Below are 18,977 nucleotides of genomic sequence, written 5' to 3'. Positions count from 1 at the left end.
GGGAACCCACTGCTATGGTACACCATGCTGCCCAAAAAATCTATTCACTCTTTCCATCATTTTTTCAGAGAGATAACTCATGTTTTCAATCATTTTGACCATAAAGCACTCAAATAAAGAAATTCTAAAATTACGGAAAGAACCCGATGAATCCATTGAGCAATTTCACATGCGCTTTCATAATTTTCCATATCAATTTCCTGAAGATGAAATTGATTGGGAATTCCTCAATGGAAGATTTAGTATCTTCTTTACATATCCAAAAATCCGTAATTCCTGGAATCTTTCGAACCCCTCCCATCATACCTCAGCGTTAGAGCTACCAAATCTAAGACGGACAAGGTTGCTGTCACAAGTGACTGCCCGTCCTCTTCTCATCAAACAGCTCTAGCTCCACAGTACGAGGTGGGAGAAGGTGCACGCACATCTATTGAACTATCACATCCTCCCACCCCACCTACTCTCAGTGTCTGTGCAGATTTGGCTTGCAAGCCTACTGGTTGTCATGTGGACTTGTTAGCTCAACCTTCATCCTTGCATTCTGTTGATCCTCCATATTGTATTATCTTATGTTCTTTTGTTCTAGACTCCACACTTGTTGTGAACGAGGATCAAGTTGCCAACGGAGGTGGTGTTGTACTACCAACTTGCGGTATCATTCGTGATGAGTGTTTGCGGGAATCTAAAGAAGAACCCACGGTGAAGGATGACTCGCTTCCATCCGCGCCTCATTAGCTATTTCCTGACATCTCTTGTGATTCTTCCACTTTTGATTTTCCCTACGAAAACTCATCTCGAGATGTTTCTACTTCTGACTATTCACAGGACACACCGGATGTCAGCCTGTCATTACATCGTGGAGAGGACACATCTTCATCTGAAAATCCATCCCATATGTTATCTGTCATTTCTGAAAGCATAGAGGGTGAACATCCTTGTTTCTCATCAACCCCTTTGCATGATTCATCAAATCATGACGATGCCGACAAACATCCCGAATTTTTTGATTATGGTTGTCGTGATCTATGTACTTCTTCATTTGATCATGATGTTGATTCACTCATTGTTAATCTTTCTAAGTCACTGGTCTCTGATGATCTATCTATTGACGAAGTGGAAACCCCACAGGTTGTCGAGGCACCTAAGCCTGAGCCGATGGTTATGCCAAGCCCTTGTTGTCCTGAGGTTAGTTCCACTTCCGATATAAAAAAATTTGAAACACCCAAGGCTCCTAATCACTCATCTGTATGCATTGAATATCAATCAAATACACAAATTTCGCTTCCTCCACCTGAATCACATGGTCCCATCACTCATGCATTGGAGGAATCATACACAGGAAGAAAACTTGCAAGGTGCAAGTTGTCTCTCTTTGTCATGTTTGATTTTCTGTCATAGTCAAGAGAGTGCACATGCTTATCATTTGCACGTAGTGTGTCACAACACCTTGTTAAGTGCGTAGAATGTTTGTCTCATGCATTTGCTCTTTTCTTTTCTGTGGATGCTTTAGAACTTGGAGCATGTTGGTCTTCACTGATCTATCTTTCTTGTTCACTAGTTTACATGCATATATTTCTTGTTTATCATGCCTTCACCAACATGGGTCAGTGAATGCACTGGTGGCTGCATTGGAAATATAACTTCATGTGAGTAGGCCCATGCACTGTTTAGCGTAGGATTAGGAGTAGTGTTTGCTTTCTTGCTTTGCTTTGCTTCCTAGTTTGCATGTTTGCTCTGCTTGCTTGCTTTCTTTTCTTACTTGTTTTGCTTCCGCTTTACTTCTTCTCTTTTCTTTCTGCTCTCTTTGGTTGCTCATGTCCGTAGGTTAGCCTTACATGGAACTTTGTTTGGATTTCGAGACAAGCCGGACAAATCTAAGTGGACTTGTACAACTATTAACATTTGGTTACATGTTGTTCTCTCTCTTTATGAAGAGCTTGTTGTCTTTAGTCAATGATGTCTTGATGGAAATTATGTTATGTTCAGAGCGAGTCTTGGTGAAAACACAACGCTTGAATTGTTAACTAGTACTACCTACTCTAATCGGTTATTTTAAGTTAACCCTTGTCAACTCAGTCAAATAGAGTAAGGTAAGGGGGAAAACCTTAACAAGTATGTTAGAGGTATATATAACATACTTCTATGAAGGAACAACCTATTCTGCTCTCAATAAGTCGAGATCTCTCTTCTACCTCTGAAATAAGTGTCTATGCACAGTTCTTTGATAAATGAAAAAATGAAAAAATGAAAAATGAATAAGGTGAAAGAAGAAAAAAGTTCCCTGCATAGAGAGATCATACAAGTAACTTAATTTTGTCGGGAAACTGACCAAAGAAAGATTTTTGTCTTCCTAGGTGACTCCAAAAAATTGTTATTATTATATTATTATATTTTATTTTATACAAATAAATTTTAAGAAAATCATAAATTATTTTGGTTTTCATGAAAACCCTCATTATTCAAAAGTAACATGTAATTAGATGCCAAACTCGGGAGAAAAATCCACCATTTAAAATCATCCATCTAAAATACAAATTCCCTATTTTGGTCCGAAACTTCCAAAAGAGATGCTTGAAATGTTTGTTTGAAATTTATATCGTATGTTTTCCACGGGCATGTTCCCTTTAGCGATTTCGTTGATATACTTTAATTTTACATGTAAAATATATAAGTTCGAAAAATATAATATGAATATTTATGAGCATGTCTGGTTTCATTAATGAATGCACGAAAAAAGTCACAATCATTCTATATAAAGTGATATCATTAGAAGAAAAAGATCATACCAGAAGTATTTTCTCTGTTTATTTCTAATACTGCCAATGCAAATCATCGCAGCAAACTTACTACGTTTACACATAATACTTGGTAGCAGAACAGCTATAGGCACGACATATTTACAATGAGAGATATATTATTCCCTTGATTATTCCATAAAAGTATAAGGGTACTATGCTTTCGAACAAAAAGTAAGAGATATTTAACTCTGACTGTCAGTGAGGTCGAAGTTGTAGAGATGGGAAGGCAGGCGAGGTCGGGCCATTGCGACAAGAGGGTGAGTCTTAGGAGTGGACAACCCAAAGGTCTCGCCCATATCCAAGTCCTTGGGGCTCTGTCCATCAGGAAGCCACCAGTGGAATCCATGAATCAGATTCGCCAAACCCAAATGAACTACTTTCAGTCCCAGACTATACCCCGGGCACATCCTCCTCCCGGTCCCGAACGGCAGCAGCTCGTAGTCTCTGCCTTTCACGTCCAACGGGCTCTCTTCAAATCTCTCCGGTCGGAATTCTTCGGGCTTCTCCCAAAAATCGGCATCATGAGCGATGGTCCACACGTTAACGTACAGCCTTGTGTTCGCCGGAATATCGTAACCGGCGATCTTGCACGGCTCAGTGGAGAGACGGGGGACGAGCATGGGAGCCACCGGGTGGAGCCTCATCATCTCCTTCACGATCGCCTGCAGATACTGGAGCCCACCAATGTCCTTTTCCTCCACCCACCGCTCTCTTCCCACCATTCTGTCCAGCTCTTCCGTCGCCCTTTCGATGGTTTCCGGCTTTTTAAGGAGCTCGGCCATTGCCCACTCCACGAGCGTCGCAGAGCTCTCGGTGCCGCCCGCTATGATGTCCTGCACACACAAAATTCAAACGATTCAGAGAATTAAAAAGGATAAAAACCCCATGAAAAAACATAGAGACGAGAAAAGCTAAAGTGCGTGCCTGAGTGAATGCTTTGACTTTGATTCGATTCAGATTTAACTGGGGATCATCGGCCTGCTGCAGCAGAACGTCCACCATATCCTTCGCCGCATAATTCTCCACGCCCTTCCTCCTCTTGTCGTGCTCTTCCAACACTTCCTCCAGGAAAACATCCAACCGCTTGCTCAGCTTCTTCATACGCCTGACATAACCCTGGAGATCCAGCCAGGCGAGCCACGGTATAAAGTCTCCAATGTTAAAAACCCCGTTCAGCACAAACAGCTCCTCCCACATCTCCCTGAACTCCGCCGGCTTTATCTTGTTCCCCGCCTTCTCGTCCAAATACCTTCGTCCCAAAACCATACGAGAAATTATATTATTGCTAACATTCGTCGTCTCTTCCCTGATTTCTACAGGGAGCCCGCGCCGGGATGTCTCGAACACGGAACGTATCATCCTGGCCACCTCTTCTACTCTGATATACTCGAAGGATTCGAGTCGCTTGGCACTGAAAAGCTCCATGAGGCAGAGTTTCCTCCCGAGGCGCCAGTGCTCTCCGTAAGGAGACCAGGTGATGTCGGAGTAGTTGTAGACGGTGTATTTCCCGGCAGCCACCCGAGGGCGGGAAGCGAATATGAGGTCGTTGGTCTTGAGAAATTCTCGGGCCATCTCAGCCGTGGAGGCTACGACACAGGGCACGGATCCGAGTCTCATATACATGAGTGGGCCGTATGTTTTGCAGAGTCCATCCAGGGATCTGTGAGGTAGTTTTCCCATGAGATGCAGGTGCCCGATTATGGGCCATGCACGAGGACCAGGCGGTAATTTTACAGAGGGCCGAAATCGCCTGTAAATCACATAAGCCGATACGATCGCCACTATCAGATAGCCGAGACTTCGCATATCTGCAGTGGCTAACGTCCGCTCAAGATCCATGGCAAAGCAGGAAATCACAACTCTTAGCACTAACAATGTTGGTGCATTAATCGGGAGGTTCACCGTTATCGTTTGTGAGTCGTATATTTATATAGTGAAAAAATGGAATGATATGCGTTTCCAATAATTCCCGTTTCATTCCACCACTTTCTCTGTTCTATCCTTTATCAAATCCAAATGATTCCATTTTCATTTCACCACTTTCTCCGTACTTTCCACAGATGACATGTCCCATCAAAATGATTCAATTTCATCCCACCACTTTCTCGTCACCTTCCACCCGCCCTTCATTTCCAATCAAAATATAAAGGAAATGTATACAAGCATATTATATCATATTATGTAGAGATGTATAGAAGCACATTACTTATTCGAGCAGCAAATTTATTATAAGAGATGAAATAATATTTTAAGGTCTATCCGATTAAATTTTTTTTGTAATTTAATTTGTGTTTTTTAACTGATAATACAGGAAATAGATGTTAACATATTTTTATAATATTTTCTGATGTCTTTAAATATCAAAATGAAACACATTTCATTTTAAAATGAAATGTTTTTTCCATTCCACTATTTCAGATGGGTAAAATATACACAATAGTTTTATGCAGCCTTTATAGTGGCATTACATTCCAGAATGAAATTTTTCCCCATTCCACTCTCTGATACGTATAAAATGTACACACCCGTTCTTCTTAGTTTCTTTAGGCCTTTTCCACCGTCCTATTTCACACCAGCTTCTTTAGACTTTTTCTGCGATACTTTTTCACACAAAAACTAATGTAAATTAGTTTTTAATTGAGTAATAAGAACCTTTTGCCCACCACTAACTACTAGCTCCAATCTACTGTTTTTATATATTCAAATCTATTAGAGACATGTATATCACTTTAAAATAAATTATCATAAAAACAGCATGGATTTAACCTAAATAAAAATATTCCTAGTTTAATTTTTGTGATGATATTTTAGATATAAATCTATCAAAATTAAAATTAACTTTCGCTTCCTTGAAGAAAAATAACAAGAACAATTCTTATATAATCAATCGTAATATGATAAATATAAATTTATATTCAAATCTATTGCAGTGGAGTCACCTACATCACCTTGGAATAAATTATCATTAACATGGTGGAAATCTTACCTAATTTAATTTTGGTGATGATATTTTAGTAGTAAATCTATCAAAATTAAAAGTAGAATTAACTTTCGCTTATTTGAAAAAAAATAACAATACCAATTATTATAATATAATAATCATATTTGAAATTAAAATTAACTTTGCTTAATTTTAACTTCACTTCAAAAAAAAATAACAATAAAAATTATATAATCAAATTATCGTCCCAGATCAAATGTCTTCTGAAATAATTAGGAATGAAGTATGCTTTCTTCCCTCACTCTACCTCGGAAAACTAAGGCAATGCAATGGACTCTAGCATCCGAAAACATCGGCAAGACCAGTCCGTACTTACTCTGTAGTGAGAGTGTATTTTTAAGAAGTTTTTATTTAGGTTGAGGAATTGTTTGGATGGTCAAAAGTGATTGGATTTTGGGATTAAAAAATTTAGGAAATTTGGCAGTAGCGTTTGAATTATGTTTTTACTAATAAGATTAGATTCAACATCATCAAAAACTTCGTACACACCCAAAACCTTGAAATTTAACAACTATAACCTAAATTTACAAAATCCCTATCAAAATCGTATCAAAATTTCTATAATTTTAGAGAAAAAAACAATCTGATTTAGACTGACTAGACTACGGCTTATTCTTCTCCCTAAAGCAAATGCATGGAAGCCCATGCTTTCCCACCCTCTATACTTTAATATTTGAAGTTGCAAAATTCCTGCTCCATTCTATGCACCGCCATTGATCCACCCTTTGAACATGACTCCACTTGCCAATGTCAAATCACCATTTTTAAAAGCAAGTACTCTCTCTTTCTTGGAGAATTGCGAAAATTTAGCAGTCTTAATAACTTTTGCCGGAACATTAACAAAGTTGCACCCTCGAGTGTGGAATAATAATAATTGATGACATAAAATTTATGTTTAGAAGATAAAATCACTATCATGACATCAGTTTGAAAACCCTATGACATCATGCCATGACATTGTTGACATACATCATCATCACTTATAATGTAATTTTCCATAATCCAATGTCATAATTTCGCCTTTTATTTTATTCGTTGTTCTTCCAGTCGTTTCAACTCTGGATTACTTACCACTTTATATCATTGACGTGGCAGGATTAAGAGCCAAAAGGATCATCTCTGGCTTTTGCTTAGTGCAAGTCGTTGGATCAAATTCCAAGACGCAGAATTTTCGGTATGTAACTTCACATATGTTTAAAAAAATCAATTAATCTACAAGGTGTAATGAATGGTTTTGTGTACATGAATTGGTTTTGTGGAGTTGAATTTGTTGGATTAAATATTTTTGGAGAGGAGTGTAGGTTAAATTTTTGTGAAACTTCGCATAATATTGGACATAACAACGTTATATTATATTATACTTAATGGAATAAATTATTTTTTATTTAAATATTAGAGCTAATTTTAATTTAAACTCAATTTATTTGTAATTTTAGTCTCCACACCACTTCTACATTGTGCATAATGGAAAGCACATCTACATAATTTCTTTTGCACTGGGTGCATGTGGCCACTCAACGCTCTTCCTAGAATTATAATAAAATATTAAGATTTGCATATTATCTCTCGTCACTACTAATATTGATACATTGTGTGAAGTGTAAGGGTGCAAATTCATTATTTCTTCGAAGCTTAAAAGTTCATATTGAACAAACACTGAGACAATTTCTTTTGCACCTCTGCCCTCGTGGATGTCTGCACTCCACATAACAAAACTTCATGTCCATAATGAAATCTTTCACTGCATAATCAAAGCTTCTTTCGTATATCTGCACTTTGCACAATGAAATATTTATCTATACCTATGCATTTGGTACAATGAAAGTTGAAATATCTCCATTATGCAATTACTTTGAAGTGTCAGAGCTTCCTTTGCATCTCCCCCCATGTGGCCGCCCAACAATCCGTTTTAGAATTATAATTGAAATTTGGATATAAGTAGAAAGGGTCAATTTTGGTATTCAGGGCTTTTGAATACTTGCATTTGGTATTCACAACATAATCTTGGAGGCTTATAATTGAATATTAAATGAAATGTCTTTTAATGCATGTGAGGAAGAGGTGTTGTGTAGGAGAAAAAGTGTGCAGAGAAAATAACAGAAACCTTCATCCATAACATTCGTACAACTAAAATAAGGTTGGGCGATCATAGATTTTGTAGATAGGAATGTGTGCAAAGGTGCAGAGTCATACATTGTGTGATGATCCAAGTGGCTCTAGAGACACTCAAAAATCAAATTCTTTGTATTTCATTGAAGTCAAGATTATATCAAAGAGCTCGTCGTCTTGATTCCAATGTCGTCGACGACACCTAATCTGACTTTGTATGTTCAAGTCATTGGCAATCAAAGTTTCAAGTCAAAGAAGCAAGAATTTTATTGCCACATCAATTTGGATGCTCACTAAATTTGGTAGCTCAGAGAAATTTGGCTGCGACAAACCAAGCAACGGATTTGACTTTAACAACAACTGAAACTAGTCAAAATGTCACCTTGTTCATTTTTCCAGTGACCCCCTCGGATTCCGATGGACGATTTTCCTGTTCGGAACCAACAGTAATATATATATATATATATATATATATATATATATATATATATATATATATATATTTCAGATTACAGGCCACCAATCCCGGTGACCATTGTTTAAAATATATTTAAAAAAAGATAACAAGGATAGGGCTTGTACGTCTAACCCTGGGACCTTGCCCAATGACCAATGACACCATATAATATACGGGGGCCAATGGGATTTGAACCTGCACCAGCCGTCAACCGACCCACCCAATAACTGGCCCCAAAAAAATAAAATGCTTGAACCATGTTTTAAAATCGGATGGGCGGTTTCGAACCCCCGAACTCCCAAACCTAGAATGAACTTAACATAGCATGTGCTAACCAGTATGCCTAACGACTTGGTTTCGATATCCACCCAATGGAATTTTATTTAAACCCAATTCATTTTTTCACTAGAGATGAGACAAAACGAGTGCAAAACTTAGCACTGGTATGAAACAAGGTGCAAAACTGTGACACAGTGAGGAACCTTGCGTGGCGTATCCATGACGCAATTCCAGGAGGTGGAACCTTGACGCAGGAATCTTTTAGATTCCCTAGATGCCCAGATTTGACAGTGGCAGAATGGGGTAAACTTTATACTCAAATTTCATGGCTTTTTGCAAGGATCGTGAAGACATAGTCTGTTTTGGCATTTGAGCAGCCGATTTTAAATCTATAATCTGATTGCGAGGTTAAACAGTGCATTTCGGGCACTTGTTTCTTTTTATATTGGCGAATGTTAGGTCCCTATACCACTAGTGTAACCCCTTATTTTTATTAGTTCAACCCCCTTATTATATTGTTGTGCCCATGTAGTCCCCATATTGTTATTATTGTGCCCCATAAAAGCCCACTAATCCTATTATTGTACTCTTACATTATTTTTTTTTGTTAAGCTTGGCAAGACCTTCTTTTTCTATTTATAAAAGACAAGTAGATAGGTGCCCTCAATTTTCCCAGTGGGAAACCAAGTTTGTTGGCAACCTATCCTCATTATAAGCCATCCAAAAATAATATGGTTTCACTCGATCTACCCAAGCTATATATGTATCAGTATGATGATAAGAGTCTAAGTGTCTATCTATCATAAGCATGCATCAATAAAAGTAAATGCTACCCGCAAGAAACCAAAAAAACAACTTGGAACCTGGCTAATCCTGCTGATCTTCTCAGGCAGACTCCACCGGAGCTGGGTCTTTGGCAGAGTCTTCGAGTATGTCAGCCAACTCGATAATACAAGGGATGTTCCTCTAGATATGATCTAGGTGGATGTCCTGCTTACACAGATGGAATTGAATGGTGTGCAAGTCTTTCTTTTAATTGGGCATGTCCTAGAGGGTCATGGCCATCCCCACTAACATTTGTTCCATGGCCTTCCCCATCAGGCTCTTCATGAGCCAGTATAGATATAGTGTCTACTTAAAACTGGGTGAGTCTACCCCTAGTGTTCCCAAGATCTAGGATTACCTCCTGCCAATTCTCCATTTCCTCTTCGAACTCCTCTTCCTTATTTATATTTTCCTCCCATTCTTCTAAAATCTTGTGGATGCCTGCACCCGTTCCTCCCTTTTACGTTGTTGCTGCTTCGCTGATGAGTCGTTCTACCGACTTCCTCCCATGCCTAAGTTCCGAGGTCCTCAGGTCTGCTGCTCTTGGTAGCTCCCTCCCTCTTCTACCTCATCCTCTTCCACATGTTGGTCTAGCCATCGCTTCTTTTTTTCCAAGCATCTTCACACACAATCTGCATTAGTTCGTGGGACATAGTTTCATGCCTTTCCAGATTGATGCTGGTTCCCCTCCCATCACATTTCCAACCACAATTGCCTCTACACAGATGCCCCTCTACCCCAAGATGCAGTGCCTCTCCTCTGCCTGAAGGGTATGTGCCCCTCTTCTGCATCTCATTATCCTTTCTCGCCTACATTGCGGTAGCCTCTCCACCTATCTGATTATGGCATATCTCTCTATTGGGTGTGGAACCTGATTATCTTTTTTATTTAGAGGTATCACACATTGGACCCCAGTTCATAATGTGGCAGCAACGTTGTCTGTAATATTTGTGCTGCAAGGGGGGTCCAGGGGGGTGGTAGCGATCTTTAGGAGCCTGCCCCTGGCGAGGGATCAGGCGCAGCACTGCCGAAGCTAAAAATAGATGTAAAATTGCCTTGTAAAATGTTGTAATTTCGTAGTCAATCTGGGTTCTTCATTAGGTGAAGATTTGACGGTGGAAATTATGTTTAAGTTGGGGTTTTTTGCCTTAGAAGGCAACCCCTCGCTATATATGAGGGAATTGTATTACATTTAGGTAGATCTATATTTTTAGTGAGAAAGAGAGAGGAGATTGTGTGAGAGCAAAGAGGGAATTACAACAGATCTGTTGTATGTTGCATCTCTTCAGTTTGTTGGATAATATAAAAGGAAGGACTGGTTGTTTCCCGTAGACGTAGCCCAAATTGGGTGAACCACATATATTTGTGTCTCTCTTGTTTTATGTGTTTATATTTCTGCAAAATATTTTATGTGTTCCATTTCTCTGTAATATATAATTTTCTAACAATTGGTATCAGAGTCGAAGGTCTATTTGGCTAATAAACTCGCATGAGAGAAGGGTTCTTGGTTTGAGTGGGAGCAATGGTGGAAGATGGTAGGTTCAGGGTCGAAAAATTTAATCTGTACCTACCATTGAGTGGAAAGGCAAAGAAGGCAATGAGTATGACAGACACTGAATGAGATATTCTCGATAGAAAGGCACTTGGAACAATGCAGTTGTGCCTAGCGGCGTCGGTAGCATTTAATATTTCAAAGGAAATGACAACAGAGGGTTTAATGAAGGCATTGGACAAACTATATGAAAAACCCTCGGCCTCATATAAGGTATTTCATATGAAGCGTTTATTTAATATGAAGATGTCGGAAGGTGGATCTAGTGCTAATCATTTAAATGAATTTAATACACTTACTAGTCAGTTAATTTTTGTAGGGGTAGCTTTTGATGATGAAGTTAGGGCTCTCTTATTTCTATGCTCATTCCCATAATACTAGAATGGTTTAGTTATGGCCATTAGTAACTCTGTCTCTGGATCTAGTACTTTAAATTTTGATGATGTTGTCAGTGCAAACCTTAGCAAGGAAATGCGACAGAAAAGCTCCGGTGATACATCAGGTAATTCTTTGACTGCAGAGACTAGGGGAAGAAATATGGAAAGAGGGAAGAGCCCAGGATATCATAGTAAGTCAAGGAAAGGCAGATCCAAGTCAAAATTGGGGATAATGTGCTGGAAATGTGGGAAGAAAGAACACTTGAAGAAAGATTGCAAGTCTCAGAAGGGAAAAGAAGGAGATGCGTAGCAAGAAAACAATCATGAAGCGAATGTGATAGGTGATGTGTTGCAATATGCTTTGATTCTTTCATTAGAAAATTTTATTGATGCCTGGGTGGTAGATTCAGGGGCCTCATTCCATGCCACACCTAATAGGAAACATTTTCATGATTATGTTCAAGGATATTTTGGATAGGTTTGATTAGGTGATGATAAACCCTATAAAATCACTGGAATGGTTACAATTTTCATAAAACAACATAATGAAAATGAATGGCTATTGAAGGAGGTGAGGCATGTTCCAGATCTGAAGAAAAATCTTGTTTCAACAGGGTAGTTGGGAGGTGAAGGCTATGTGACTAATTTTACAGATAAAACCTAGAAGGTCACTAAAGAAGCCCTGGTAATAGCAAAAGGAAAAAAGGTTGGTACATTGTATTTATGCAATGGTATTTCTAATTTTGTCAATGCTTTAACCTCTACAGGAGAAGATACGACATTGTGGCATCATAGGCTTGGGCACATGATTGAGAAGGGGATGGATATTCTTCACTCAAGAAATTTGTTGCCAAGTTTGAAGGATTTTGATTTAAAATTCTGTGAGAATTGTGTTTATGGAAAACAGAAGAGAGTCAGATTCCTCAGAGTTGGGAAGGAAAAGAAGAGTGAAAAACTCGAACTTGTGCATAAAGATGTATGGGGACCTGCTCAAGTATCATCTCTCGGTGGCTCTCGCGATTATGTTACTTTTATTGATGATGCAATAAAAAAAACCTCGATTTATTGTATTTGAAATAAATCTGATGTATTTGATACTTTCAAGAAATGGAAAGCTTTGGTTGAAAATGAGACAGGAAAAAGGTTGAAGTTTCTGATATCAGACAATGGAGGTGAATATTGCAGCAAAGAGTTTGACAGGTACTGTTCAGAGAATGGAATTTGTAGAGAGAAGATAATTCTAGGAACACCACAAGAAAATGGTGTGTCAGAAAGGATGAACAGGACAATCATGGAGTGTGCAAGGTGTATGAGATAGCATGCAACATTGCCTTTACAATTTTGGGCAGATGTTGTAGATACTATTGTTTATCTAATAAATAGAGGGCCTTCAAGTTCCTTGGATGGTGGTATTCCATAGGAGGCATGGACAAGTAAAAAAGTAAACTACTCATTTATAAAGAATTTTGGTTGTGAAGCCTTTGTCCACATTAATAAAGAAAATAGAACAAAGCTAGAGGAAAAATCAAAGAAATGTACCTTTACTAGATATGGTGTTAATGATTTTGGTTATCGCTTTTATGATTATGAAAAACAAAAAATCATTAGGAGCATAGATGTAATATTCAATGAAAATGTTTTGTATAAGGATCAGTTGCAGGAAAATAAACAGGAAAAAGAAAACAGAGAATACTTAGTGCTTGATGAGATCACAGAAAAATTGAAGGTGCCTGAAAATCATAATGATCAACAACATGAACAAATACAACAATGAGAACAGAAAAAAGCACCTCAAACACCTGAAAGTGGTGTTAGAAGATCTACCAGGATAAGTAGACCCCCTGAACGATACTCTCCTTCATTATATTGTGTATTGTTGACTGATTCTGGTGAACTAGAATGTTATGAAGAAGCAGTGCAAGTAGAAACTAGGAAGAAGTGGGAGAAAGCTATGAAAGAAGAGATGGACTCCTTAGCACATAACCAGACTTGGGACGTAGTCAGGTTTCCTGCAGGTAAAACAACATTGCAGAATAAATGGGTTTACAGGTTGAAGGAAGAAGATGGAGGTAGAAAAATGTATAAATCTAGACTTGTGGTGAAGGGGTTTGCACATAAAAAGGGTATATACTTTGATGAGATATTTTCTATTGTTGTTAAAATTACTTCAATCAGAACTATTTTAAGTCTAGTAGCAGTTGAAGATTTGCATCTTGAGCAGCTAGATGTAAAGAAAACCTTTCTCCATGGGGATTTGGAGGAAGAGATATATATGTAGTAGCCATGAGGATATGAGGTAAAAGGGAGAGACAAACTAGTGTGTAAGTTGAAGAAGAGATTGTATGGCGTAAAGCAGGCTCCAAGGAAGTGGTATCTAAAATTTGACAGGTTTATGTCTAAACAAGGTTATACTAGATGTCACTCTGATCATTGTGTTTATCTCAAAAGGAAAAATTATGGAAGCTATATTATATTGTTATTGTATGTAGATGACATGCTTGTTGTAGGTTCTAACATGCAGGAAATAAATGTGCTCAAAAGAAAATTGGCAAACTCATTTGCAATGAAGGATTTGGGTGCTGCAAAACAAATCCTTGGTATGAGAATAACTAGAGACAGGAAGAATCGAAAATTAACATTGTCTCAGAGTGAGTACATAGAAAAGGTGTTGAAAAGATTTAATATGAAAAATGCAAAACCAGTGAGTATACCTTTGGTTAGCCATTTAAAAGTAAGTAAGGAGGTGTGTCCCAAGACTCAAGAAGAAATGGCTTATATGTCTAAAGTTCCATATGCATCAGCAGTTGGAAGCTTAATGTATGCAATGGTCTGTGCAAGGCCTGATATTGCACATGCAGTGGGAGTTGTAAGCAGGTACATGAGGAATCCAAGAAAATAACATTGGATGGCAGTGAAGTGGATTCTCAGGTATTTGAGAGGTACCACAAATCAAGAATTATGATTTGGTGGTTCAAACATTTCTCTACAGGGATATGTTCATGCAGATATGGCTAGTGATAGAGATAACAGGAGGAGCACAATAGGGTATTTGTTTACTGTAGGTGGAAAAATTGTCAGTTGGGTTTCAAAACTGCAAAGTGTTGTTGCACTCTCAACAACGAAAGTAGAGTATGTCATTCCTACAAAGGCTAGTAAAGAAATGATTTGGTTCCAAAGGTTTCTGGATGAATTGGATAAGAAGTACGAATTGGGCACGTTATACAGTGACAACCAGAGTGCCATACATCTTTCAAAGAACTCTTCATTTCATTCCAAGACTAAAAATATACAGCTCAAGTACCATTTCATATGGTCAGTGTTGGAAGATGGACAGTTGAAGCTGGAAAAGGTACACACTAGCCAGAATCTTGCAGATTCGTTAACAAAAGTTGTAACTAGTGAGAAACTGAGATTCTTCCCAGTTTCAATTGGTCTTCAAGTATGATGAAGAGGATGAGAAACAACCAGGACCAAAGTGGATTCATTGTCCAACAAACGAAGCAACGGTGGAGTTACTATAATCAGTCTCCAAGTGGGAGATTGTTGGGTGTGGAGCCTGATTATCTTCTTTATTCAGAGGTATCAGCATATTGGACCCCAGTTTGTAATGTGGCAAAAATGTTGCCCGTAATATTTGTGCTACAATGGGGGTCCATGGGTGGGGGGGGGGGGTGTGGCAGTGGTCTTTAGGAGCCCCCCCTTGGCGGGGTATCGGGGGCATTGCCCCCAATCTAAAAATAGATGTAAAATTGCCTTGTAAAATGTTGTAATTTCATAGTTAATCTGGGTTGTTCATTAGGTGGAGATCTGACGATAGATGTTATGTTTAATTTAGGTTTTTTTTCCCTAGAAGGCAACCCCTTTCTATATATGAGGGAATTGTATTGCGTCTATGTAGATTTGTATTCTGAGTGAGAAAGAGAGAGGAAATTTTGTGAGAGCGAAGAGGGAATTACAAGGGATCTGTTGTAGGTTGTATCTCTTCAGTTTGGTGGATAATATAAAAGGAAGGACTGGCTATTTCCCATGGACGTAGCCCAAATTGGGTGAACCATGTATATCTGTGTCTCTCTTGTTTTACATGTTTTCTATGTTTATATTTTTGTAATATATTTTGTGTGTTCCATTTCTCTATAATATGTAATTTTCTAACACTCTCGCCTACTCCCAAGGGTAATGTCCTGGTGCCAGAACCGAATTATGCTTACGGCACACACCACCAGCCCATCAAGTCATGTTACCATTACTCCCACTCGCATAGCCTTCCCTCGCCTCGCCGCCTAGTGCTGCTTTCTCTCATCTCTACGGAGAACATTTGCCTTCCCTCGCACATGCTTAGCCACAATCTCCCCTCCCTCCATGGTAACCCAGCTACCTTGCTTAATCACAGGTGGTTTCTCAAGGTCCCAGCCCCGAGACGATTCACAAAATTCTTTGTTGATCGCTTCCCTATCTTGCGCCTTCGCTCCTCCTTCCTCCCGTATCGAATATACTCTTCCCTCCATCCCTACATCCTTCATAATCCTCTTCCACCTTCCTCTGTCCCATCACCCATCCTGGCTTATCCTTCCCACCACCTTCCCTACTCGGGCCCTGACTGCCACTTCTCCCCTGTCTTCTGTCAGTTACCATGCGGAAGTTCACTGCACCCATCTCTATGAGCGTGTGGAGGGTGGTGGGTAGTAGCATTCCCTTATGTAACCTGACTACCATATCTGGCCGGCATACTGGGGTACACACCCCAATCGAGGGTATTGTTGTTTGGATTCTCGGTTTCCTCGCCATTTTGGGTATCTTGCTACAGTATATCTTCCAGAGCTTTAAGTCTATCATGTCTGGACTGCATTGGCCATAATTGTTCCATTGGTCCATGTTATTGGTTGCAGCCCCACTTGGTCAAGAAATCTACTTCTTTGTTCCCTTCCCTTCTTACATGTCTGATTACTAGATAATTGAGCTTATGAATGAGTTCCCTTATTGATCTAAAAATGGGGCACTTAGGCTTCTTGTCTAGCTTACAAGAACCTCTCCCACTTCCAAAGCTTAAATTTCCCAAGTCTATCTGATTAACCAATGCGGAATTAAGAAATGCTTGAAAATATGAGTGTATGCTTGTATTTGTTTTTTACTATTAAGTGATGTAAATTAATGTGTTGAAACTGATATATAAATGCATATAACAGTAAAAAAAGCAGCATTAAAACACACATAGAAACAACAATATTAATTTGGATTTCACCCACAAATCTTGGGCTACATCTCCGTGAGCTCTTGTCAATTGGACTTGGCTCTCTGGGATTATGGTGTAAGTATTTTTATAAGCTCTTTGGCTCAACTCCATTTGTTCTACACATAAACAATGGGTTCAGACATCTTTTTATCCCTTGGCCCTTGAAGCTCTGGCTCTTGGCTCTGACTCTGGCTCTTTGGCTCTTGGTTCTGGCTCTTGGCTCTGACTCTTTGGCTCTCAGCTCTTCAACTCTGGCTTCTTTGGCTCTCTATCAGAAAAACAGTCCCCTTGGCTTTTCACTTGGCTTCCAAGTGACCCTGTAGGCTTCTCTTTTGCTTCTGCTCTATCTCAGCTTCTGCGCATTCACTTTTGCTTCTGTGCTGCCTCTTTGGCTTTTGCGCTACCACTTTGGATTTTGTGCTACCTCTTTGCCTCAACTTCCTCTTTGGCTTATGCTTCCACAGAAAACCCCTCAAGTATTAACAACAACACCCATTAACAACCCAATAGCCCTCTGTCTTTGACATTCACGGCTTAAAAGCCAAATCACGCTGTTTGTTGGTTTCAAATTCTCATCTCTTGGTCTCCCCGGCCTTTTTCCACTTCGAATCCCTCTTCTAGGCATTATACCATCATTGCTTAACGCCCAAAGGGGAGCTGGCCACCATTTTTGTAACGTAAGGGGCAATTGGCGCTTGGAATCCTTAGTAACAGTCGTTCTCTGTTTACATAGAGAATGCTATGAAAACTTGGAAAATCCGCATAAAACCCAATATATCGGACTTCAAAAGTCCTAAAATCCACCTTATTCTCCTATTAGGTCTGGTTGCAAGTCGCACCGCATATCAAAAAATGGCTATGTCCCTTTGTATTTTTAAAATACGTTAATACATGGAAAATAATGCAGAATCCCATGAAAATGGCTTTGGTTTGGATCTGAAATATTATGTATTTATATTTCGGAACCCTTTCAAGTCTGGTTCCGATTGTATATAGCATGTCGCTAGGCCTGGGGTCCTTCCCTTTTGGGATCGCCGACAAGGATCCACCGATATTGGTGACCGCAGTTGCAAGTTGCACTAGCCCGGGGCCTTTCCTTTTGGGATCGCCGACAGCGATCCGCCAATATCGACGATCACAGTCGCAAGTCGCATCGGCCCGAGACATTTCCTTATATACACTGCCTGCCTCCGATCCGACCCGCTGATCCGATCATCAGAGGTCACTAATCAGGTGAATTCCGCTTGACATTGAGCCTTGGCCTTATGCGATGCAATTTTACCTTATAAGGGTATTTTTCCCATTTTTAAAGGATTTGCCTCATTTTTAAGGAATAAGGGGAGCTTCTTTTCAGGATAACTTCTTCATCTGAAGTCTTTTTTCACCCATTCAAGTTGTGTTGGATTCCGAATGAGAAGATCTCTGCAATGAGATTATTTCTGAGGGCAACCTATGATTGTGATTTTCCTCTCATTTACAAAGGATGTGTGCCATTTGGCACCTTTCACCTCTTGCATGAAGTCTTTTAGACTTAGAGGTTTATCCAGGATCATCGCGCCTTCCCACTAAGAGAACTTTTGGTCTCCAAAAGGCTGATATACTGATCTGAGCAGTAAATGAGAGTGACCCTCTTCTTTCAACCTCCCTACACTTGCCTTTGCATATTGCCTCTGAACCAAAGTTTCTGACCACTTCCCTTCTCTGGATGGGTTGGTCTTCCTGAGAAGAACTGTCTTCCTCCTTGCCTTTCTGCAGAACTTCTACTGAAATGGTCATAGAATGTAGTTTGAGCTTCTTTTCCTTGATCATTGATCCAAGGTGGCTCAACAAATGTGAAATACATCTACTCCAAAAAACTTTAATTTGTACCTATTTGACAAGCTGCCAACAACAACAGGCATACAAACAACAACTTGGTGGACTAAACTGTTGCTTCAACAAAAAGAAACAGATTTCACATTTTGTGAACACCTCCATGTCTTATATCTGCATACAAATGATGGACTAGATATCAAGCCCACAAAACATGCCTTTAAACAAATGTGTTAGGTCCCTATAATACTAGCGATGCCCCCATTACTATTGTCATTGTAACCCTTATTATTATTGTTGTGCCCCTATTGTGCCGATATTGTTATTACCGTGCCCCATAGAATCCCTCTATTGTTCTTTTTGTGCCTTTATATTATTATTGTTAGGTCGGCTTGGTTATATTGTGACCCCTTAGACTCTTATATATAGAAATGAGGTTTTGTCATTTGAATCATCCAAGAATTGTTCATTTGTGTAATGTAAAGGATGTTGCCCCCTCAAAGAGGCTGAATTCTAAGGCATTCAACTATCTTTTCT

At 39.2% G+C, this 18,977-nt stretch overlaps 1 protein-coding gene across 1 annotated transcript; it reads right to left on the bottom strand.

Annotated features, from left to right (window-relative positions):
- Positions 1–2,836: 2,836 nt before the first annotated feature.
- On the bottom strand, positions 2,837–4,699 carry LOC149254147 (trimethyltridecatetraene synthase-like). The gene is made up of 2 exons (XM_089456991.1): positions 3,723–4,699; positions 2,837–3,631 (listed from the first exon to the last, which is right to left on the bottom strand). The coding sequence occupies exons 1-2, from the start codon at positions 4,635–4,637 to the stop codon at positions 2,981–2,983; spliced, it is 1,566 nt and encodes a 521-aa protein (XP_089313117.1). The 5' UTR covers positions 4,638–4,699; the 3' UTR covers positions 2,837–2,980.
- Between the last annotated feature and the right edge of the window lie 14,278 nt (positions 4,700–18,977).

Source organism: Pinus tabuliformis, chromosome 7, assembly GCF_031772625.1.
Source record: "Pinus tabuliformis cultivar Carrire ecotype Pingquan chromosome 7, CPIR1, whole genome shotgun sequence".
NCBI classification, from domain to species: Eukaryota; Viridiplantae; Streptophyta; class Pinopsida; order Pinales; family Pinaceae; genus Pinus; species Pinus tabuliformis.
Note: the sequence above shows the minus strand (reverse complement) of the source record. Positions and strands in the feature narration are given on the sequence as shown.